A 22986-nucleotide genomic window follows, 5' to 3' on the forward strand; every position below is an offset into this window, starting at 1 on the left:
AATTCCAAGGCCTGTATTCACAAAACATCGTAAGTAGAACATCTAAAAACAGTGCAACTAGTTTCTAGCTTATTGATTTAGGAGTATCTTGGAAAAATGTCTGTCACTCCTAATTTTAGGACTCATTATATTTTTTGAGTTATCAACAAAGGGAATTCTGACCATGAGATGATTAAGGGCCCCTGGACATATGCAAATAAATAATAAATGCTTTAAATAGAAAAGTACCAGGCCAAATGTAAATAGAGGAGTGAAGAGTGCATAAATACATTGTAGTTTTTAATAAGTGTTTAAGAGCTGCATTATTATTTAAGAACTGTAATTCTTTCTTTGTGAATTTCAGAAATCAGTCTGTAGTGGTTTAGAAGAATCCCTAAACACAACATACTACATTAAAACATGATCTACCCAGATTAATGTGCATTACAGGGAGCAGTTAACAGGAAAACACCACATAGATGAACAATTTTCTGTAGAACTTGTCATTGGAATGCTGGGTGCTGTTCCAGACACAATGTGATCCATTCTAGAATCCTGCCATTACCTGTGTGCAGAAGTCTCCCATACAACTAGAGACACTTGTTGAGAGTCAGGAGAGAAACCTTCACCTAAAAAAAAGAGTCAAAGTCCTCATACTGAAGAGCAAAGATGTCGGTCTACAATGAGCTCCGTCTGATCCGAGAACTGTGTGATGTGGTGATCAGAGTGGACAGTGTTGAATTTCATGCGCACAAAATCATCCTCTGCAACTGCAGCCCATACTTCAAGTGAGTTGTAACATCAGTATTAACCTTTGGATTGACTTTGTGATTGTACATATTGAAATTCCAATATTCATGTGTAAATACATTTTGGTAAACACAACACAGCATTCATAAATATTTGGAGGTCCAATTTGTGCATTACTCAAACAGAAAACCACATTACATTTCAAATCCCATCCCATCTGTGCAGTGGCTGGATGCAGCTTTATTGATTTTTAATGACTTAATGCAGCCTACACTTATTTTCTTTGTATATACATAAGGTACATACATACATACATATTTATTATGTTATTCTATGTAGTGTGTCTATGAAGGCAAAACATGAACCACTTGATTTTCAAACCTTTGTTTTGCCTCCTTCCTGCCTCACAGAGCCCTCTTCACTCTGTGGTCGGCCCCAGACAGTCGGGTCTATGACATTCCCAATGTGTCACCTGACATGATGAAGCTCATCATTGAGTTTGCCTACACTGGCTTTGTTCCTGTGACACAAGAGAATATACAAGAGCTCTTCATAGCAGCAGACCAGTTCAATGTAATGGGCATCATACAAGTCTGCTGTGACCTCCTGGAGGAGCAGCTGACCCCACAGAACTGCATCGGCATCTGGTGGTTCACAGACTTCTATTACACACCTGAACTGCACCAAAAAGTTTTCCTTTTCATGCTGAACAACTTTGAGGAGGTCGCTGCCACCTCAGAAGAGTTCCTGATGCTCTCCGCACAGGAGCTCGCTAAAATCATTGAGAATGACCGACTCAATGTGAAGCAGGAGAAGACGGTCTTTGGGGCTATCCTTCACTGGATCGCCCACGCAACTGAGGAACGCAGAGAATACATCTCTCAGCTTTTGTCCAAAGTAGGTGAAGGATGTAGAATTACTCAGCCACCAAGCTCCTTTAACTTTTGATTGGCATCTTTACATCTCGCCAATAGTGTTATCATGAATACAACAGAATGATCAGGGTTGTAATTAAAACCATCTTACCAAAGTCTTCAACAGTCAAGGTCAGATGTAAAATCAAAACTGAGATCAGGACACAATGAGTCCTATAGTAGACCAGGCTATGAATAGTGCTTGTGTATTTACAAATGGGACATTTTCAATGAGTTTATTAAGGTGAAGAGAGATGTAGATATCTGCGTGAGCACTTTATGAAACCTTTTCAACATCCACCTAGGATTCTGATGAATCTATGAACAGAAGTATAAGAACTGTTACAAACAGGTATAGGTCCTTAAAATGTTATTTTCTTTTTTAATCATTTTGGATGAATTTGGTAGTCTGGACAAAATCTGTGGTGAGTACACAGACAGGTCTGCATCGGTCAAAGTATAACATGGTCATAGTCACCTACAACATCTGTGAAGAGGTTTGGACACAAGAATGATGGGTTTGCACCTTTGACAATCCGTTACATTCACAAATTTCATTAAATAGTATGTCTAATGGTCAAACAGCCTCCAAGATGAATGATGTAAAAGAACTTCACACTATAATGTATTATTCAAATAACTAACACATCTTTTCTAGAGACTAGAGACATAAGTATGCAGGTTTCTGTTGTAGACTTATTGATTATTATTTCTGTACTATAATATCTTATTACTTAAAGGCAAACATATATTCTAATAATATATATCTGTGATAGTTAAAATTGTCTGATAATATGAGCTACGTCCAAATATTTGTTGGCCTCTATTTTCGTTAATTCAATTCTGAATTCTGTCCTCATGTCTCTGTGTAGGTCAGGCTGGCTTTAATGGGTCCAGAATACATAACAGACAGCGTGCGCAACAACGAACTGGTGAAGGAAAGTGAAGCGTGTCGACCGATTCTCCTCAGGACATTGGAGGCCATGCTTGACCTCCGAACAAAGAGTTTCTTTCATTCTATTTTCGATAACCCTTTGGCCCGCCCACGACTGCCCTCTGCCATTCTGATGGCTATAGGAGGATGGAGCAGAGCCAGTCCCACCAATGTCATCGAGACATATGATGTTCGAGCTGACCGCTGGGTCAATGTAACAAACAATGAGGAGGCTCCCCGAGCCTACCATGGCACAGTTTTCCTCGATGGATCAGTTTACTGTGTTGGTGGCTCCAACAGTGTTGAGCAGCTCAGCTCTGTGCACAGGTTTGACCTATACACACACACCTGGCAGGAGCTGACACCAATGCATTCAAGGCGCTGCTTCGTCAGCGTAACTTTGATGGACGGGTGCATTTATGCCATGGGAGGTTATGATGGACATGATCGACTCAAAACTGCCGAGCGCTATCAGCCCAGACTTAACCAATGGACATTAATTGCACCCATGCATGAGCAGAGGAGTGATGCAAGCTGCACAACCCTTCGTGGCAAGGTGGGTGGTGCTCAAGAGCAGCTCTGAATAAATGAGATAGCTTGTGTGTAAGGCAGGGTAATGTGTAACTAGCTAGTTTGCGCCCCAAAGATGTGGAAATAAGTCTAGAAAACACTTGTAGAGATATTAGGTTATTGTTTTTGAATACTTGTCTTCGGGGGAAGCCTTCAAAAGATTATTTATCACCTCTTTAATCCTCTCCAGGTGTACGTTTGCGGTGGCTTCAATGGGAGTGAGTGCCTGTCAACAGCTGAATGTTACAACCCAGAGACCAACCAGTGGACACTGATCGCCTCTATGGGCACCAGACGCAGTGGAGTTGGGGTCATCGCATATGCAGACCATGTCTTTGCAGTAAGCACATTGAACACAGCTGATACTCACACAACACAGAGACACTATGAGAGACCGAGACATGAAGATATATTTTGGCAGGATTGTACATGAGTCCCTGTAGTGCCACAAATACAAATCTGCGCAAAACAGATTAATATTTTAATATTCTATTACTGAAAAGTTATAAAGTTCAAAAACAAATTATTAACAAACATCAATTGTATGCAAAAATGGGTGAGCTGCCTAGATTCTTTGTACTTTAAATACTACATAGGCACACAATGAGTGAGGTCAGGCACCCTTCTTTACAAGAGTTAGTTAGTACAAACACTAACCTCTTTGGGAGCCACCATTGTAAATTTGAACAAGCAGTGGCGTGTCCCATGTTCCCCCGCTCCCCTTTGTTTAGAGCAAATTGAGCTGGATCTCTTAGTCATCACTCAGTCATCTTCAACTGCTTATTCGGGATCGGGTTGCGGGGGCAGCAGCTCTAGCAGGGGAACCTGCTAGAGTAAGCAATCCACCAGTTTCTTACTGAGAGCCAAGGCCTCAGATTTAGAGGTGCTGTTCCTCATCCCCGCCGTTTCAGCAATTGATCCAGTGAGTGCTGAAGGTCACTGACTGACGATACCATAAGGACAACATCATCAAAAAGTAGAGATGAGATCCCCAGCCCACCGAACTGCAACCCCTCCTCACTACGACTAAGTCTCGATATCCTGCCCATGAATATCACAAACAGGATTGGTGACAAAGCGCAACCCTGGCGGAGGCCAACCCCCACCGGGAATGAATCCGACTTACTGTCGAGTATCCGGACACAGCTCTTGCTTTGAGTGTACAGAGATTGGATGGCCCCGAGAAGTGACCCCCTCACCCCATACACCCGCAGCAACTTCAATTGTATCTCCCAGGGGACCTGGTCATATGCCTTCTCCAGATCCACAAAACACATGTAGACCGGATGGGCATACTCCCAGGCCCCCTCCAGGATCCTGAGGGGTGAAGAGCTGGTCTGTTGTTACATGTCCGCAATTTTCCTCTTCAATCTGAGTTCCAACCATATGACGAACCCTCCTTTCCAGCACCTTGGAGTCGACATTATTGGGGAGGCTGAGTAGTGTGATACCCCTGTAATTGGCATACAATCTCTGGTCCCCCCTTTTTGAAAAGGGGAACCACCACAGTGGTCTGCCAATCCTTTGGCAGTGTCCCAGACTTCTAAATGTGAAGAGACGTGTAAACCAAGACCACCCCTCCCCACCAAAATCTTTCAGCATTTCTGGACGAATCTCATCAATCCTTGGGGCTTTGCCACTAGGGAGTTGTTTGACTACCTCAGTGACTTCCGCCATGGATAGTAATGACAGTCCCCCATCAGCCTCCAGTTCTGCCTCTACAATAGAGGGCATGTTAGTCGGATTAAGGAGTTTCTCAAAAGTGCATCTTCTACCGCCAATTACCTCATCAGTTAGGGTCACTAGCGTTCCATAAACAGCTTGGACGGTTCCGCGTTTCCCCCTCCTGAGGTGCCGAATGGTTTTCCAGAAGCACCGGTACCTTGCAACTGCCTCCGGAGTCTTATATAACATATCCCGGAAGGACTCCTTCTTCAGTTGGACAGCTTCCCTGACCATTGGTGTTTACCATGGTAAACCTACGGCACCTAAGACCTTGAGGCCACAACTCACTGCCGCAGCTTCAGCAATTGAAGTTTTGAACATTGCCCACTCAGGTTCAATACCCCCAACCACCACAGGGATGCCGGTAAAAGCTCCGCCGGAGGTGTAAGTTGAAGATCTCTCGGACAGGGACCTCCTCCAGATGTTCCCAGCTCAACTGCACTACCCGTTTGGGTATCCCCAAAGCAATTTCAGTCAAAAGCAACTGGAGTTGGTTATTTGTCTAGGAAGACGTTTCACCTCTGATCCAAGAGCCAGTCCCAACCTGGTCAAGCCTGGGAAGCCTCTTGGATGAGAGGTGAAACGTCTTCCTAGACAAATAACCAAGTCCAGTTGCTTTTGACGGAAATTGCTTTGGCGATAATGATGACCTGGACAAATGAGAACATTCACAGGCTTACCCGTTTGGGCTTGCCAGGTCAGTCCAGAAACTTACCCCATCTTCTGACCCAACTCATCACCTGATGGGGCCCCGGGCTTCCTCCGGACAGGGTCTCTCTTCCTCTTCCTCAGTTATCTTGTCATTGTGAACCATTCTTAGTCCAGCCTCTCACTTGAGACCACAGTGCCTTGGAAGACCCAAGCAGGAGCACTAGTCTCCAGACAACATAGCCCTCAGGTTCACAGGGACACACAAACCTCTCCACCATGATAAGTGGATTGTTCCTGGAGAGCTGGATACGTGTGCAAATTTCAAGTCAAGCAGATTTACAATGTATTATGGCCTTTCAAAACGCATTGAATACAGTGTCACCATCTGGCCGATTGGAGTCATATTTATTGAGAAGCATTTGCACAACATTTTCAGTTATTGGGCCAAGTTTCATGTTTCTAGCCATTCCATTAAATAATAATAATAAACCGGCACAAACTCAATAGGGTTCTTCCCTTTAGAGGTTTGAATTGTTAATATATTAGAAGCAGTCCTGACTTCGTATTTACCTTTTCTCTTAAAGGTTGGTGGTTTCAATGGAACCAGACGTCTAAGCACTGTTGAGGCCTACAACCCCCACACCAATATCTGGCACCCTGCGCCCTCCATGCTGAGCTCCCGAAGTAACTTTGGCATCGCAACTATCGATAACCATCTTTTCGTGGTCGGGGGCTTCAATGGCTTCACCATCCCTGATGCAGAATACTTTGATGCTGAGGCTGGTGAGTGGTCTGATGTCCGTGACATGGAGATCTCCCGCAGTGCTCTGAGCTGCTGCGTGGTGCACGGACTCCCTAACTTGGCCGAGTACGCTGCCCCTCATCACACCATGCAGGATGCTGCCCCTGATCACTCAATGGATGTAGTGGAATAGTGAAGATCCTCCTCACTATGAGCTGCATTGTTCTGTAAATAAATGTCTATGCATCAAACTACAGCAGTCTTACTGTAGCTTCAGCAATAACATATTTTGTTTGACAGTTGGTCAGCTTTATATTATGGGACCATTAGCTGGGAAAGAGTCAGAATATCACAAAAGTGCAAGCAAGCAGACACAGTGAGGCTTGATGTTGAGTATTTCATGTGTAATATATGCAACACAAACATTAAGTGGTTCCAGCCAGTGTCCACACAACTCAGTTCAAACTGAGCATTAAACTAATACTGTACTTAATATGTAGGTAATCAATTAATTAAGATGGGTTTGAGATGTTGACCTCATATCAAAATGTTCCTGGTTCAATCTGGCCAGGGACCTTTTTTGCATGTCATGCTTCTTCTCTTTCTCCTCATATCCTGTCTGCTCTGTACTGCATAATATTTAACAATGGCAATATCCTTAACCTCCATCCATCCATCATCTTCAACCGCTTGTCCCTAATGGGGTCGCAGGGGGCTGGAGCCAATCCCAGCTGACATTGGGCGTGTGGCGGTGTGCACCCCGGCATGATGGCAGTCTATCACAGTGCACCACTGGCGTGCCAATCAATTGGCCCAATTGTTGAAAAACGTGTGCTAAAGTGCCCCCTAGGAGCCAAACCCTGCGTTAAAGTGCCCTGTAGGAGTCAAAACGCATGTTAAAGTGTCCTCTGGGAGCCAAAATGCATGTTAAAGTGCACTCTAGGAGCCAAAACGTGCGCTAAAGTACCCTCTAGGAGCCAAAACGCTTGCTAAAGTGCACTCTAGGAGACAAAACACGTGCTAAAGAGCCCTCTAGGAGCCAAAATTTGTGCCTTAGTGCCCTCTAGGAGCCAAAATGTGTGCTAAAGTGCCCTCTAGGAGCCAAAACCTGCGTTAAAGTGCCCTCTGGGAGTCAAAACGCGTGTTACAAAACGCGTGTTAAACTGCACTCTAGGAGCCAAAACGTGCGCTAAAGTGCCCTCTAGGAGCCAAAACGCTTGCTAAAGTGCAATCTAGGAGACAAAACATGTGCTAAAGTGCCCTCTAGAAGCCAAAACGTGTGCTAAAGTGCACTCCAGGAGACAAAACAAGTGTTAAAGTGCCCTCTAGGAGCCAAAATGCGTGTTAAAGTGCACTCTAGGAGCCAAAACGTGCGCTAAAGTGCCCTCTAGGAGCCAAAACGCTTGCTAAAGTGCACTCTAGGAGCCAAAATGTGTGCTAAAGTGCCCTCTAGGAGCCAAAATGTGTGCTAAAGTGCACTCTAGGAGACAAAACACGTGCTAAAGAGCCCTCTAGGAGCCAAAATGTGTGCTAAAGTGCACTCTAGGAGACAAAACACGTGCTAAAGAGCCCTCTAGGAGCCAAAATGTGTGCTAAAGTGCTCTCTAGGAGCCAAAATGTGTGCTAAAGTGCACTCTAGGAGACAAAACACGTGCTAAAGAGCCCTCTAGGAGCCAAAATGTGTGCTAAAGTGCACTCTAGGAGACAAAACACGTGCTAAAGAGCCCTCTAGGAGCCAAAATGTGTGCTAAAGTGCTCTCTAGGAGCCAAAATGCGTGTTAAAGTGCACTCTAGGAGCCAAAACGTGCGCTAAAGTGCCCTCTAGGAGCCAAAACGCTTGCTAAAGTGCACTCTAGGAGACAAAACACGTGCTAAAGTGCCCTCTAGGAGCCAAAATGTGTGCCTTAGTGCCCTCTAGGAGCCAAAATGTGTGCTAAAGTGCCCTCTAGGAGCCAAAATGTGTGCTAAAGTGCACTCTAGGAGACAAAACACGTGCTAAAGAGCCCTCTAGGAGCCAAAATGTGTGCTAAAGTGCACTCTAGGAGACAAAACACGTGCTAAAGAGCCCTCTAGGAGCCAAAATGTGTGCTAAAGTGCTCTCTAGGAGCCAAAATGTGTGCCTTAGTGCCCTCTAGGAGCCAAAATACGTGCTAAAGTTCCCTCTAGGATCCAAAACGCATGCCTTAGTGCCCTCTAGGAGCCAAAAAGCATGTTAAAGTGCCCTCCAGGAGGCATAACGCATGCTAAAGTTCCCTCTAGGAGATAAAATGCATGCTACAGTGCCCTCTTCAGTGGTGAGGATGCGTTATATGTGCCATTTTTTTCTTTTTTCCACACAGAAGGGCCCCAGCCCGAATTCAAACCAGATACCCTCCAGCTGTGAGGCAACAGTGTTGGTTAGTTTTTTGATTACGAGTTAAGGTTAAAGTCAGAGTCAGTCAAACTGCCTCGAGTAGACTTTTATGAGGAGGGACTGAGTCAAAGCTGAACCAAAGCATGTGATGGATCCTTAGGGTCTATCCTCAAGTTTGGACTTTGTAATTTAAGTTATCTTCTCTTTTTGATTTGTTTTTTGAAATATTTTCATTGTAAATTTGCATTACTTAACTGGCAGCAGCTTTGTCTGCAAAGTACTGTATTTTAAAATTACAGTGAATGAGAAATACACGTGCAGTTCATTACTGTGTTCTTGTAAATTCCCAACACAATACTGGTCACAGTTTTGTCAGTGATTTAAATTTACACAATATGTATCCTGTATTCAACCATTAAATAATGTTACTGGAATACTAGGCCTACTAATAAAGTAGACAAATCATAATAATGATGATGAGGATGAAATAGTTATTATAATAAAAATATAATAATATAATATAATAATAATAATAATAAGACACTTTACATATAGAGTAGGTCAAGACCACACTCTATGACGTATTCACGAGTTACAGAGACACATCAATTCTCCAATGAGCAGCAATAAGTCACACTATCTTTAATAAAATAGCTATAATTATTATAGTTATTTTACCTGAAACTAAAATGGGTTCTACTCAGATAAATGTGCATTACAGGGACGAGTTAACAGGGGAACACAAAACTGTGAAATATAGTTTTCTGTAGAACTTGTCATTGGAATGCTGGGTGCTGTTCCAGACACAATGTGATCCATTCTAGAATCCTGCCATTACCTGTGTGCAGAAGTCTCCCATACAACTAGAGACACTTGTTGAGAGTCAGGAGATAAACCTTCACCTAAAATCTAAAGAGTAAAAGTCCTCATACTGAAGAGCAAAGATGTCGGTGTACAATGAGCTCCGTCTAGAACGAAAGCTTTGTGATGTGGTGATCAGAGTGGACGGCGTTGAATTTCACGCGCACAAAATCATCCTCTGCAACTGCAGCCCATACTTCAAGTAAGTTGGTTATTGGATATTAGGAGAGAGATGCTGCTGGATTTAAACACCAGATTTTGAGATGACTCTAATTGTGGATAAGGATTTATACTGCTATTCTTTTTGTGAACAGACTACTGTAATAAAATCGTATGTATTTGTCCAATCTAAATAACAAAATTAAATATCATCTGGGAATAAAATAACATCAGTATTGTCCTTTGAGTTGAATTTGTGTCATTTTGGTAGACACAAATATATTATAAATATTTGGAGGTACAATTTGTGCATTAGAGAAAACCACATTACATTTCAAATCCCATCCCATCTGTGCAGTGGTTGGGTTGCAGCTTTGATGATTTTTAATGATTTAATGCAGCATTTACTTGTTTTCTGTAATGTGGGGTTCATATTCATTATGTTATTATTCTATGAAGTGTGAATATGAAGGCAAAACATGAAGCACTTGATTTTCAAACCCTTGTTTTGCCTCCTTCCTGCCTCACAGAGCCCTCTTCACCCACTGGTCGACCCCAGACAGTCGGGTCTATGACATTCCCAATGTGTCACCTGACATGATGAAGCTCATCATTGAGTTTGCCTACACTGGCTTTGTTCCTGTGACACAAGAGAATATACAAGAGCTCTTCATAGCAGCAGACCAGTTCAATGTAATGGGCATCATACAAGTCTGCTGTGACCTCCTGGAGGAGCAGCTGACCCCACAGAACTGCATCGGCATCTGGTGGTTCACAGACTTCTATTACACACCTGAACTGCACCAAAAAGTTTTCCTTTTCATGCTGAACAACTTTGAGGAGGTCGCTGCCACCTCAGAAGAGTTCCTGATGCTCTCCGCACAGGAGCTCGCTAAAATCATTGAGAATGACCGACTCAATGTGAAGCAGGAGAAGACGGTCTTTGGGGCTGTCCTTCGCTGGATCGCCCACGCAACTGAGGAACGCAAAGAATTTATCTCTCTGCTTTTGTCCAAAGTAAGATTGTTTAGCATTTCTGTACTGCAATTTCTTGTTACTTAAAGGTTGACATATATGCCAATATGATATGTCTGTGATACAATCTATTTTAGTTCTAACTTCTGTCCTTATGTCTCTGTGTAGGTCAGGCTGGCTTTAATGGGTCCAGAATACATAACAGACAGCGTGCGCAACAACAAACTGGTGAAGGAAAGTGAAGCGTGTCGACCGATTCTTCTCAGGACATTGGAGGCCATGCTTGACCTCCGAACAAAGAGTTTCTTTCATTCTATTTTCGATAACCCTTTGGCCCGCACACGACTGCCCTCTGCAATTCTGATGGCTATAGGAGGATGGAGCAGTGCCAGTCCCACCAATGTCATCGAGACATATGATGTCCGAGCTGACCGCTGGGTCAATGTAACAAACAATGAGGAGGCTCCCCGAGCCTACCATGGCACAGTTTTCCTCGATGGATCAGTTTACTGTGTCGGTGGCTCTGACAGTGTTGAGCAGCTCAGCTCTGTGCACAGGTTTGACCTGGAAACACACACCTGGCAGGAGTTGACACCAATGCATTCGAGGCGCTGCTATGTCAGCGTAACTTTGATGGATGGATGCATTTATGCCATGGGAGGTTATGATGGAGATGATCGACTCAAAACTGCCGAGCGCTATCAGCCCAGACTTAACCAGTGGACATTAATTGCACCCATGCATGAGCAGAGGAGTGATGCAAGCTGCACAACCCTCCGTGGCAAGGTGGGTGGTGCTCAAGAGCAGTGTGTAACTGGCTAGTTTGCTCTCCAAAGATGTTGAAATTAGTCTAGAAAACACTTGAAGGGATATTAGGTTATTGTTTTTGAATACTTGTCTTCAGGGGAAGTCTTCAAAAGATTATTTATCACCTCTTTAATTCTCTCCAGGTGTACATTTGCGGGGGCTTCAATGGGAGTGAGTGCCTGTCAACAGCTGAATGTTACAACCCAGAGACCAACCAGTGGACACTGATCGCCTCTATGGGCACCAGACGCAGTGGAGTTGGGGTCATTGCCTATGCAGACCATGTCTTTGCAGTAAGCACATTGAACACTGCTGATACTCATACAACACGGATACACTCTGAGAGACAGAGGCATAAGGATATATCTTTGGGCAGAGGTTTCAGACAGTGCTGGGACTGATATATTTGACAATATTTACATGTCATTACAAATCATCATCGTATCATCGTTTGTCCGTAAAAACTCTTACATTCAGGCAGTTATGTATCGATGTAATGTAATACAGTTAGAGCTGAAACGGATAAAAGTAATTGATAAGTTGACAACAAATGAAAAGCCAACATTTTAGATGTTTGTTGCTTTTCCTTTTTTTCCACAATCGTAAACTGATTGTGTGTGCTTTGAATGATTTTAATGGGCATTATTCACATTTTTTAATATTTGAAGCAGTCCTCACTTCATATTTACCTTTTCTCTTAAAGGTTGGTGGTTTCAATGGAACCAGTCGTCTCCGCATTGTTGAGGCCTACAACCCCCACACCAACACCTGGCACCCTGTGCCCTCCATGCTGAGCTCCCGCAGTCACTTTGGCATTTCAATAATCGATGATCGTGTTTTCGTGGTCGGGGGCTTCAATGGTTTCACCACCATTCCTGACGCCGAGTATTTTGATGTTGAAGTTGGTGAGTGGTATGATGTCCGTGACATGGAGATCTCCCGGAGTGCCCTGAGCTGCTGCGTGGTGCACGGACTCCCTAACTTGGCCGAGTACGCTGCCCCTCATCACTCCATGGATGTAGTGGAATGGTGAAGATCTTCCTTACTATGAGATGTATTGCTTTGTAAATAAATAACTCTATATGCATCAAACTGCAGCGCAAAAATACCTAAAATGTAGGCAATACATTAATTAACCTGGGGCATCCTGGGGCCTCTTGGTTAAAGATACTGACTACCATAGGTGTTTCGATGGGGTGGTCTGGGACCACAAGACCAGCAGGACAATAGGCGATTGATCTCAGTCAATATTAATGTATTTAAGAGGTACGCTCAGTTTTAACACCAGAGATATATTGGTATCATAAAAAACTTAAACAACTATGGAATCCATAAGTGCCAACGGTGTAATACTAGCTTGTTGAAATGGGGGCTAAATAATGCTTACATGGATAAACTAAATTTTAGTGAGGGAAAGCTCACAAGTGGTTAAATGAAAAAGGTTTAATTCAGCACCCCCTTCGAATACAACAATTGGTCAATAGTGGGATTGAAGTGGAGATGAGTAGTGTGTGTGTGTGTGTGTGTGTGTGTGTGTGTGTGTGTGTGTGTGTGTGTGTGTGTGTGTGCATGTGTGTGTGTGTGTGTGTGTGTGTGTGTGTGTGTGTGTGTGTGTGTGTGTGTGTGTGTGTGTGTGTGTGTGCGCACCTACATGTGTTATGCCACCTCTGCATAAGTTAGTACTTGGGCCACCCCAGTCAAGTCTTGAAATACCACATAATCACAATGTTCCTGGTTCAATCTGGCCAGGGACCTTTGTTGCATGTCATGCTCCTTCTCTCTCTCCTCATTTCTTGTCTGCTCTGTACTGCATACTATTCAACAATGGCAATATCCTGAATACAATACATTACAAATAGATTAATAATAAAATAATAAACAAGGACTTCCACTTCACCTTTAAAAAGATTTTTATAAAACAAAATGAAGGGGAGACAGAGCGCCACCTGCTGCTGCTGCTCTTACAGCAGCGGAGAACGACTGACTTTGACTGGGGAAGTTGATGGACAGTTAAATGAGCGCTCTGAGGAACTCCTGAAGCCAGCTGCTCATCATGGCCATCATGGCCAACAATGTACTGTACACACCAGGCATTATCTTACACCTATAGTCCTCCTTTGACTTTATGCTCATTCTGCAGGTGCCAAAATAACACCAAGCCTCACACTTTAATTTTGCAAAATTTTATGTGTAGTTAGTAAGTGAAATATTTTTTCTTCATAATCAATAATAAAAATGTTTCCCAAAAAGAGTTGAGGAAGTGCTGCTCCCTTCAACCACTTGCTTCATTCACAGCGCTTTATTGTTACATTTAAATGTAACCAAATCTAAATTAATACACCGTTATTATAAAAGTAAATTATTAATCATTCAATAAAACTAATTGGTTTATGTCAGAACCTTATTTGAATGCACTTAATAACACACACAATTATAGTATCGCAGCCTACTATAGAGGCACTGTGCATACTGATTAGTGGTTGTATTATTGTGTTTCGCTGAAATTACTCAAAAAACTATTATTGTGGATAGTATAATAGTATGTTATATTCTTATATAATATATAGATAGAAATAACGAATGGTTAAAAAAAAAGTATAAGCCTAAAACTCCTATGGCCCTGTCATCTTCAACCACTGTAGTCGAACTAAGTAAAAAAGCTGTTACTGTTGTTATTTCGGTACTGGCTCATTCCTTCACAACAACATCAATGAAGCTCTTGATGTTCTTCAGTTTGTCGCTATCGAAGTTCACCAGCAGCACGTTGGAGCCGACACTGGTGGGACTGAACTCAACCTTGGCGTTGGCTTCCTCATTGGGGCCTACAGCTTCAATCCTACAAGAATAATACACAATAAACAATGAGCATCATGAGATTTACATCATCTCATACTTAGAGCTGTAAGTAACATGCTTTCTTACTGAACTATGAATCATTGTATGACAGTTATTGGAAAAGTGTGACTGTGATTTTGTCTGCATTTAAGTTTATGGTCCAACTTTACAACAACACCACCTTGTACATTAAACAGTAAATATACCATAATGGGAATTATGTGACACAAGTAAAACCATTAAGTACAAAAGAGATCATAGAAATGCTAAAAGGAATAACTGATCCATTAATCTGCTCATAAGTTGGGATGGACAGTATATACCTTGCTGTTATGGGTTTGCCATCAATGAGGCCGACCCCCTCTATGGTGAAGATGCAGTCCTGCAGCGGCTCTGGTAAAGGATTCAACAAAGTCAACTCTGCCGTCACAGACTTGTTCACAGTGGCTTCTCCCAGCAGCTGCAGGCAAGTGTTCAGAAAGACAGATTTCATCATGTGAGAGGTGCCATAATTTTGCTAATGCAAATACAAGTATGTCCTAATAAATCTGTGGCTGAGTGCGCAATACATGATGACAGGAAATACAATGATTTCTTGTTCATTGTAATTGTTTATGGTCAAAGCTAAAAAAGAATGACTTTAAACAAAGGACAGGACTAAAGTTTATAGTGGTAAACGGACTACAAATGTAACACTAGAGAGCATTTTTATTGCTCGTTAATACATTTCTTTCACCCGTCCATTGCCCATACCTCGATTTCTAGATCTGGCTCATCCAGCACAATGGTCTTCTCAGCCATATGATAATCTATAATCTGCTTGTCGATGGTGATGGCTGACAGCTGGATCAACCTGTCAGGGGTGATTAATGATCCATAATGGTCATACTCCAGTCTGAGGGATAGGCGCTTTTCTAGAAAAAAAAATATATACATAAGATATATAATAATAAAGTATTTCTATGCAATTTCAGTACGAGAATGGGATTTTCGAAAGGTGAATACCATGGTGTTGCACTAAGATTGGGGCTAACCTTCTCCAGAGGGCACCTCCACTTTGTCTGAAGTAAATCCGCAGCTCTCTCCTAGTTTTCCGTTGTAGCCGACAGCTTTGGCATAGAACAGGAAGGTGCAGGTCCTTTCCTCCAAGCTGTTGTTAGTGAGGACAGCGTTCACCTCAAAGTCTGAGCCCACGATCATGTTATCAGCCAGTTTGATCTTAAATGAGAAAAAAATAATAATATAAATTCATTATATTTCTAATTATAATAAAATCAAATAAAATCAGATCAACTTTATTTATATGGCACTTTTCATACCTTACAGTAGCGCAAAGTGCCTCAGAAAATCAAAGCAAAACGAAACAAAAACAAAACAATACACGAACAACAAAGAACCACCATGAAAACCCAAACCTCCCACCCCCACAAATATACACGCAGAGATACACAAAGATATACAGACTCACACACATACTCACGCCATACGCACAGACATACACACCCATACACACAAACATAGACACACACCCACGCACCTCCACGCACAGACCCACACACTTACACTGAGCCGCTACCGCTTAGCGGGTAGTTAGGCATGTTGGAAAGGATGAATATGTGATCTTTTAAATAGAGCTTAGGATAAAATTGACATAGACAAATTGAGGATTGGTTTGGTTTCTATCTAATTGCTGATCCATTCATTCGTCTATCTATTTACCTAAAGGGGACACTTGATAAAACTTGTTTTCATATTAGGTTACATGCCAATTAGCAGGATTTAATAACCTCGTGTACTGTATGCCTGTCACCAACCTTTGTTATTTTCAACTTGTGACCATTGTTCCTTTTTCTTGCCACATGTTGCATATATTGGCATTCATTTTGACACAGTTCCCTTTTGACATATTAAAGTGTAATCCTGGTGCGAATCCACTAACAGCACTTACATACATCAAATAAGCCATCGAGACAGTTTTTTTCTTGTAACATATTTACGGAGAAATCCCGGGGAGGCGCTAACAGCCGGACGTGGCTAACACACTTAGCTCGGGGCAGTACGGTGAACACATTAAAATGGCTTTTTTAACCACTAATACTGCTCAAAATAACATCAAACATCAGCAGTAGCATGATAAGAGTCCCTACACATAAAATGAAGCACCAATGGGCTCCTTCCTTTTGGCTTGCATTTGGTAATCGACTTGAACAGACTTTACTACGAGAGGATCTGGTACCAGGGCCAGTTGGTAAGTCTTTCAAAACATTCTTTAATAAACTCCGGGTTCACTAACTATGTTGTTGCCGCTTCGTTTTATGTGTAGGGACTCTCTAATGTGTTTCTTTAGTATTTGCTCTACCAGCTGTATATGTATGAACTGTAAAAAATAAAAAAACACACCTTGAGACGAAGTCCCGGCTCTTCTCCTCGCTGCTGTAGCTTGTTGTGGTGTTGAGCTTTCTCATACACCTGCCTCTCTTCCTTTGAGCCTGGAAACCATCAGAATTAGAAAAGTGTAATTGCCAGGTCTCCTTCAAAACTATCATCATGTAGATGTGATAGGCATGGATCTGTGGAACAAGACTAAATGTATACCCATATTAAATTGAGGTTGTTGAGGTCTGTCTCTATATTTATAAAGAGTGAGATATAATGTAACACGTGTGATTACAGTAGAATGAACATAAACTAACGCCTACACACTGACTCCAGATGACAAATTTGTTTAAATGGACAATGTTTTTTAAACAAAAAGTTTGTGCACATGTGACTCTGCAGTACCTTCTGGATACTTATACTGGTGTGTGATGTCGTGTCTCTCATCTGAGCCCACAGCTTTGGTGCTGATGAAGCGTCCGACAGATTTAGTTGATCCACTGAACTTGACAAACTCTCCATTTGTCAAGCGCACCATGTCCACGACATCTGCATTAACCTGAGAGACAACAATATAAGGTAACATGAACTATTACTGGTTATAAAGACATCCAGGCAACTCAGCAGTCGTTAAAACTGGCTTGCAACTTTTGGCAAGTACTTGACACAATCTGTAACAGCAGGAAGAGCGCAGTATGTAAAATATGTGTCAGAACATTAACCAGTCACTTTTGGGGGGTATCTTTAAAAAAAATATTTAACTCCCTTCATTAAAAACTATTAACTACTAAACAATAGAGTCCATTTTAAATGTAAATTATTTACATTTTCTGTATTTCTCTTGTTTTACTGAAAGGTTCTGGCAAAATCTTACCTCAGCAAAAATAAAGGGAGCATCATACTTCTTGGTCAGGATTCCTTCCCTGATGGCGTGCAGGGAGGACGGGCCGCAACAGAAAACGCCTGAAGGTATTACACATTGAGAGAAAGACAGGGTTGATTTCAGCAGGAGTCACAAACACAGTAAGAGGATTCAGGCCATGCAAGTCATTCAAGTGGAAAAACAGAATAATTTAAGCCACTCGGATCGAACAGGCAGGTCGAGTATTTTAATTGTTCTTTTAATCTGATTCGAGTGACAAGGAACAGGTCTCCAAAAATGCCAGAATCATCTGTCTCAGGTAGACTAGTAAAAACAAAAACCGTTACATTTATGGTGATGCGTAAAATATCTTCTTTTCCTTTATTTTTACAGTGTTAAGAACAGTCTTAAGATGAATCATGTGAGCATGCCAACACCCAGTTTCACAAGTTAACCCTTACACAAAACCTGTGACTTCTGGATGAGGCTGAAACTACTGTAACCATTGTGGTTTGACATACAACTGATGATGACCGGCCTTTGGAGCAGTTTTGACACAGAGTTATTCTCATGAAAAACATTTTTACTTCGTTCTGGTCTTCCAAGGAAGCATGGAGACTTTCAGTTCATAGTCTTACATGCCGGACTTTCTCTTGGAAAAACAAAATGTTTTGAATGGTTATGCAGAAACAGGACAAACAACCTTCACTTGTCTCCTGTGGGGTAGGGTCACTGGTTTGCCATCCATCAAACTCAGGCCCCAAATCAGGGCGAGTCATCCAGCTGTCCACCCAAACGTGGAAATTCCTAGCAAAAAGTCAAATAAAGGACATTAACATTACCATTTTTAAAAACTGATCAATCAGTAAGATAATAAAGGAAAAACATAAAAATCTGGTGAGATGCATTGTACATCCGACTAGCCAGACAAGTATACGTATGTGCAACAACCTGGCAATAATCACAACCACACTTACCATATTGAATCACCGCCAGACAATCTATCACCGTCTTCACTATAAAGGTTTTCAATCAACAGGTTGGCATCCGTATCGTGAGCAGATCCAAAGTTAGTAACCACTCGACATGGGATGCCAAAGGCACGGGACACTGGAGAAGAAGCACACTTCATCACACTGAGCCAACTAAAGCACATGCTAGAGATAGCAACTGTCATCAGAAACTCATCAAATAGAAATGTCACAGGAGTGAGAAACTTCAAAGCCATGAGATTAAATACTAAATGTTTAAAAAAAGGTTGGATTGTTTGGCAGTGGAGGTGGACTGGAAGATGAACCAATCAGATGTGTTTGAAGAGTGCATATATATATAAGTAGTACTGTCCTGTACTGTTAGTAGTGAATCCTATTGTAATACAAATTATTGGCATTATGTCATCTATGTAAAACACAAAAACTATGTGCACAAAAAAACAACAATCAATTTCACAACAAATTGAAGTCTGAATTCACAGACAGTCAAACCAGGACTCTTATTCACTCTATACTGTGTTGTGCTCTAACCTGTGCACGCAAGAGCAGCAAAGACCCAACACTGGCCGTAGCGTACAGGCCCACTTTCTGCCCACTGGTGCAAAATGTCCCCGCTGCCGATCCACGTTCCTGGATGAACGCCATCTGAAACCTCTCCCCAATTGCCCACTAGCACACCTCTGTCATCATTGCTGTTGATCTGATAGAGAGAGAGAGAGAGAGAGAGAGAAAGAGAGAGAGAGAGAGAGAGAGAGAGAGAGAAAGCATAAACAGAGAGCATAAGTGAATGAGTGAATAGGATGTTGACTGCCAGCCAATGAGGAGAAGAAATCCTACAAAATGCTGTATGAAGAGCTAAATGTTGTCAGACATTTATAATAAGAATCTCAGCCTGTCTGTTTCAGTCACAGAGACTTTAACAAGGCCACATAACAGCCTTTTGTCATCACCAGGTCAAGGGTTACCATGACAATGTGTGGACCCATTGATATACTGTGGAATGCTGCTTTCTAGACTTTGAATTCAACAGTTGGGAGATTAGAGAGATTATTTACGGGGATTGGTCAATAGAATGGAGGACAGAAATTTAGCAAATTCACATAATACGTACATACACGTAATAGATAGTAGTCTGCATTAAAGTGTTTTTTTATAAATAGCAGCAAGACCATCACACACATGGCGAACTAAAACTATCATATTCAGGGACTGGTTGTATTCATTTGGCTTTAACCAGGTCTCAATTAAGAGCATAAAATCAAGGTGTCTATTTAGTTGTAATGGATAAGCAAGGCACATAGCCAATCAGTTAATCTGAACCAGATATCCCCAGAAAATGTAGTGCATCAAATACCAAAGTTTTGACTATTAAGAGTATATGTGGAAAATATATATCCCTAATGGATTCCCTGATGTCTCATGCTGGACAGATATAAATTATGTAAAACGTTACTGGTGGATCCGAGAAAAGGATTATCTCGACATTAGAACTGTGTGTTTATAAAGTGCATACTTTTAGGTAGAGAAAGTGAATAATTTCCACGATAATATGTTTGGGATATATAACTTAGATAAAGTGCTAGTGCATTTTGCGATAGGGGGAAAAAACGATGCAAAACAAGGTAGTTGAGATAGCAGCCAATGGCAGGCTTTATCCCAACAGTCTACATCTGCTACGTCAGACTACCTTCTGATTTATTTATATTGTAATGAAAAGCAAACAGACAGTGTAGCACATAATAGTTATATATATATACACTACACAATATACACTTTCCATTGACATTTTCCCTTGTTTCTAATCAGTCGGGCTATTGCTCTTGTGTAACACAATGCATTGCCTGGGTGCCTACAATGATGTTATTGTGTTAGCATGGCTAACGAGGCTAACAAACGCTCATTACGGTTGATGTGATGTGTTTGATGTTAATTCCAATAATTAATCTGGCTACAGATCACTCAAAATTGTGTATAAAAAGCTGCGATTCAAAATGGCCTAAACATTAGTTTCAGCGCTGCTGTGAAGTACATTAAATCTGGTTGTGAGGTAATTCTAATTGAACTGTAATTGAGTTGTTCAGAGAACAGTAAACCTTTGTAATTATGACAAAGATGCAGTATTTCTCCCAGCACTGTACATCCGATAAACCCAATTATTTTAGAACAAGCCTGGTACTGATTAATGACTACCAGTAAAAACAGACCTGGATTTTAACCATTTTGCAATTTTGACAGACTTTTTTCCACCTGCTTGAAATCCGAGCTGCACATGATGTTAAAAACATTCTTTGCTGCATCTTTCTATCACAAAGGTTGCCTGGGGAAACAAGAAAGTTTCAAAAGGAGGGTCCCCCCTGGTCCCCCCTGCAGAACAATATGACCCTCAGAATTTAAATGAGGGTTTTCTGGTGCACCATGGCAATCCCAGCCTGCAAAATTAAAAGAAAGGCTATTCACAGGCTGGTGAAATGGTATGAACAGGGTCTTACTAAAGCCTTGACACAGACTCACCATAGCACTCAGCACCCTGGTCACATAGATGGGATTTCTCCTGGCAGAGCAGTCTTTGTCGGCATCAGCGGCAAATTTCGGGTTTTCATCCAAGATCTTCAGACAGATATCCAGTATTCCTGGCTCAAACTAACAAGGAGATTAGTGGAGCAGCACGTAAGGATTTGTGTCAGACGTATTTTCATTTGGTGAGCGGCAGTTTAATTAACTGAGAGAACTTTATGGAATTAAATCCTATAATTGATCAATTAAACTGGTTATTGAAATAGTGTCATGCTTATAACTCATACATTTGTACAGTTTATAGAACTTTTGACATTTTATGTACCTGTCCAAAGTTCCAGGGTTTCCCTTTGATCCGCTTATGTGTCCCTCTATAGACCAGCCCATTTTGTGCTAAAACATACTCTTTCCTCTTTGTCTCACTGCGCATATATACAGCATCTCCTATGAGTCAGTATAGACAGAACACCAACACATTTACACCAGCATGATTGCATCAAATATAACATTTCAAATCTGACAACATGAAGATGTTTTACAGCTGCAGTTGGAATATAACTATCTTATAATAGATAATATATTTCTTTAAACTTATATTTAGTTGTGGAGGAAATACAAGCTGCACTTGGAGCACGGTTTAGAGGAAAAAAACGTTATGTACATACTGGAGCACCAAGCATTGAAAAGCAAGGTGAACTGCCCTAAACTGGTCTTCTGACCCTCCTGGTCCAAAGTCAGGGAATAGACCCCTATAGGAGCATTGGGCGAAGAACTGATAGATACAGACACTGTGTTTTCGGAGGGATCATTAGTGGCAGATGCACTCCACTCGCTGTCCACAGTGGAGTCACGTAGACCAAAGGAAGCTTCAGTGCCTGATTCTTTTCTGGGTAACGGACCTGGAGAGATAGAGATGGAGACGACTATTAAATCTAAATCAAGATGAGAGAAACACAAATCCTCACGCATGTATGCACACTCCATTCAAATATTTCTGTCGCACACACACTCTCTGTGTGAACATGTAAATGTGATCATTAGGAACAAGAGGCTTACCGGTCTTAACGATGAGTGTGAAGCTTGTTTTACCCGGATTGAACTCTTTGCTGTCGGGTTTCAGATGTAAAATGATATTGAAAGGCTGCCCCCTTCTTACAATCAAACGCTCCTCTCCACACAGCTCCGTACGATGGCTGCTGCTGTTTCTCTTAATGTCAAGATCACAGCTCTCTATATCCAAGACTGTGTGAAGATATGGAAACACATGTCACTTGTCAAAGCAACTGAAAATCCAACACATGTCAGGTGACTAAAACTATTAAAATTTGACTTAGTTACTTAATCCAAATGTGATCAGCCTCTCAAAGTTTCTCCGTGTGATAACTCACAAGAAATCATCAGCTAGACATTCCTCAATGCAGATAATCTTACTCTGTCTTAATCTGACATATCTAATATCACCCACCATTCCTGTCCTGGTATTTAACACACAACTCTTAATCTGATACTTATTCCAAATAGTTTGACTCTGTAAAGTAACACAAGAGAAGCTGCATCATCAGTGGAAGATAACACACCACTAACAGCATTATCGTACAATAAGACAAAAATAGTTTTTTTTCGTCCTTACCTTGACTCATGGCTGCAGTGAAGTTCTTGTCCCCTCGACGTGTGTGTGGAGAGTGACACTTCAGCTGCAGCCTGTGCTTATTGGATAATGAGCCTGCAAGTGTTTCAGCCCTATTTGTAGCCTGTGAAACCTGATATGGACGCCCCCATCTGTCTATTCCATGCATCAGTAATTCTGTTTTTAGATTTACAACACCCTTTCCTCTTTATTCTTCATTTTGACCGTGCCCTTTAAAAGCTATTGTGAAAGACTTAAATGTGAAAGAAATTAAATGTTACTCATAAAAAAAGGAAATCCTGTCAGTTGGTCCCTCGTCAGCAAATTACCAGCAATGCACACCTTTAAGGTTTTTAAGAT

The 22986-nt window shown here is 41.7% G+C and overlaps 3 protein-coding genes across 3 annotated transcripts; 2 read left to right on the forward strand and 1 right to left on the reverse strand.

Moving 5' to 3' along the window:
- Positions 1–648: 648 nt before the first annotated feature.
- On the forward strand, positions 649–6458 carry LOC310952074 (kelch-like protein 10; the record flags this gene model as incomplete). The annotated part of the gene is made up of 5 exons (XM_083920560.1): positions 649–767; positions 1140–1626; positions 2516–3133; positions 3338–3487; positions 6108–6458. 5 exons carry the CDS (start codon positions 649–651, stop codon positions 6456–6458), a joined length of 1725 nt encoding a protein of 574 aa, XP_083776686.1.
- A 3104-nt stretch (positions 6459–9562) lies between these two features.
- On the forward strand, positions 9563–12453 carry LOC310952075 (kelch-like protein 10; the record flags this gene model as incomplete). Its single annotated transcript, XM_083920561.1, has 5 exons — positions 9563–9681; positions 10169–10655; positions 10782–11399; positions 11564–11713; positions 12124–12453. The coding sequence occupies 5 exons, from the start codon at positions 9563–9565 to the stop codon at positions 12451–12453; spliced, it is 1704 nt and encodes a 567-aa protein (XP_083776687.1).
- A 953-nt stretch (positions 12454–13406) lies between these two features.
- Positions 13407–22697, reverse strand: LOC310951682 (protein-glutamine gamma-glutamyltransferase 2-like). The gene is made up of 15 exons (XM_083920030.1): positions 22630–22697; positions 22056–22241; positions 21665–21898; positions 21325–21443; positions 20997–21125; positions 19017–19185; positions 18471–18603; positions 18197–18300; positions 17506–17594; positions 17037–17190; positions 16656–16744; positions 15290–15473; positions 15009–15169; positions 14579–14715; positions 13407–14256 (listed from the first exon to the last, which is right to left on the reverse strand). The coding sequence occupies exons 1-15, from the start codon at positions 22637–22639 to the stop codon at positions 14109–14111; spliced, it is 2046 nt and encodes a 681-aa protein (XP_083776156.1). The 5' UTR covers positions 22640–22697; the 3' UTR covers positions 13407–14108.
- Between the last annotated feature and the right edge of the window lie 289 nt (positions 22698–22986).

The sequence above is a fragment of the Echiichthys vipera genome (genome assembly GCF_963691815.1).
Source record: "Echiichthys vipera genome assembly, chromosome: 9".
Lineage (NCBI taxonomy): Eukaryota > Metazoa > Chordata > Actinopteri > Perciformes > Trachinidae > Echiichthys > Echiichthys vipera.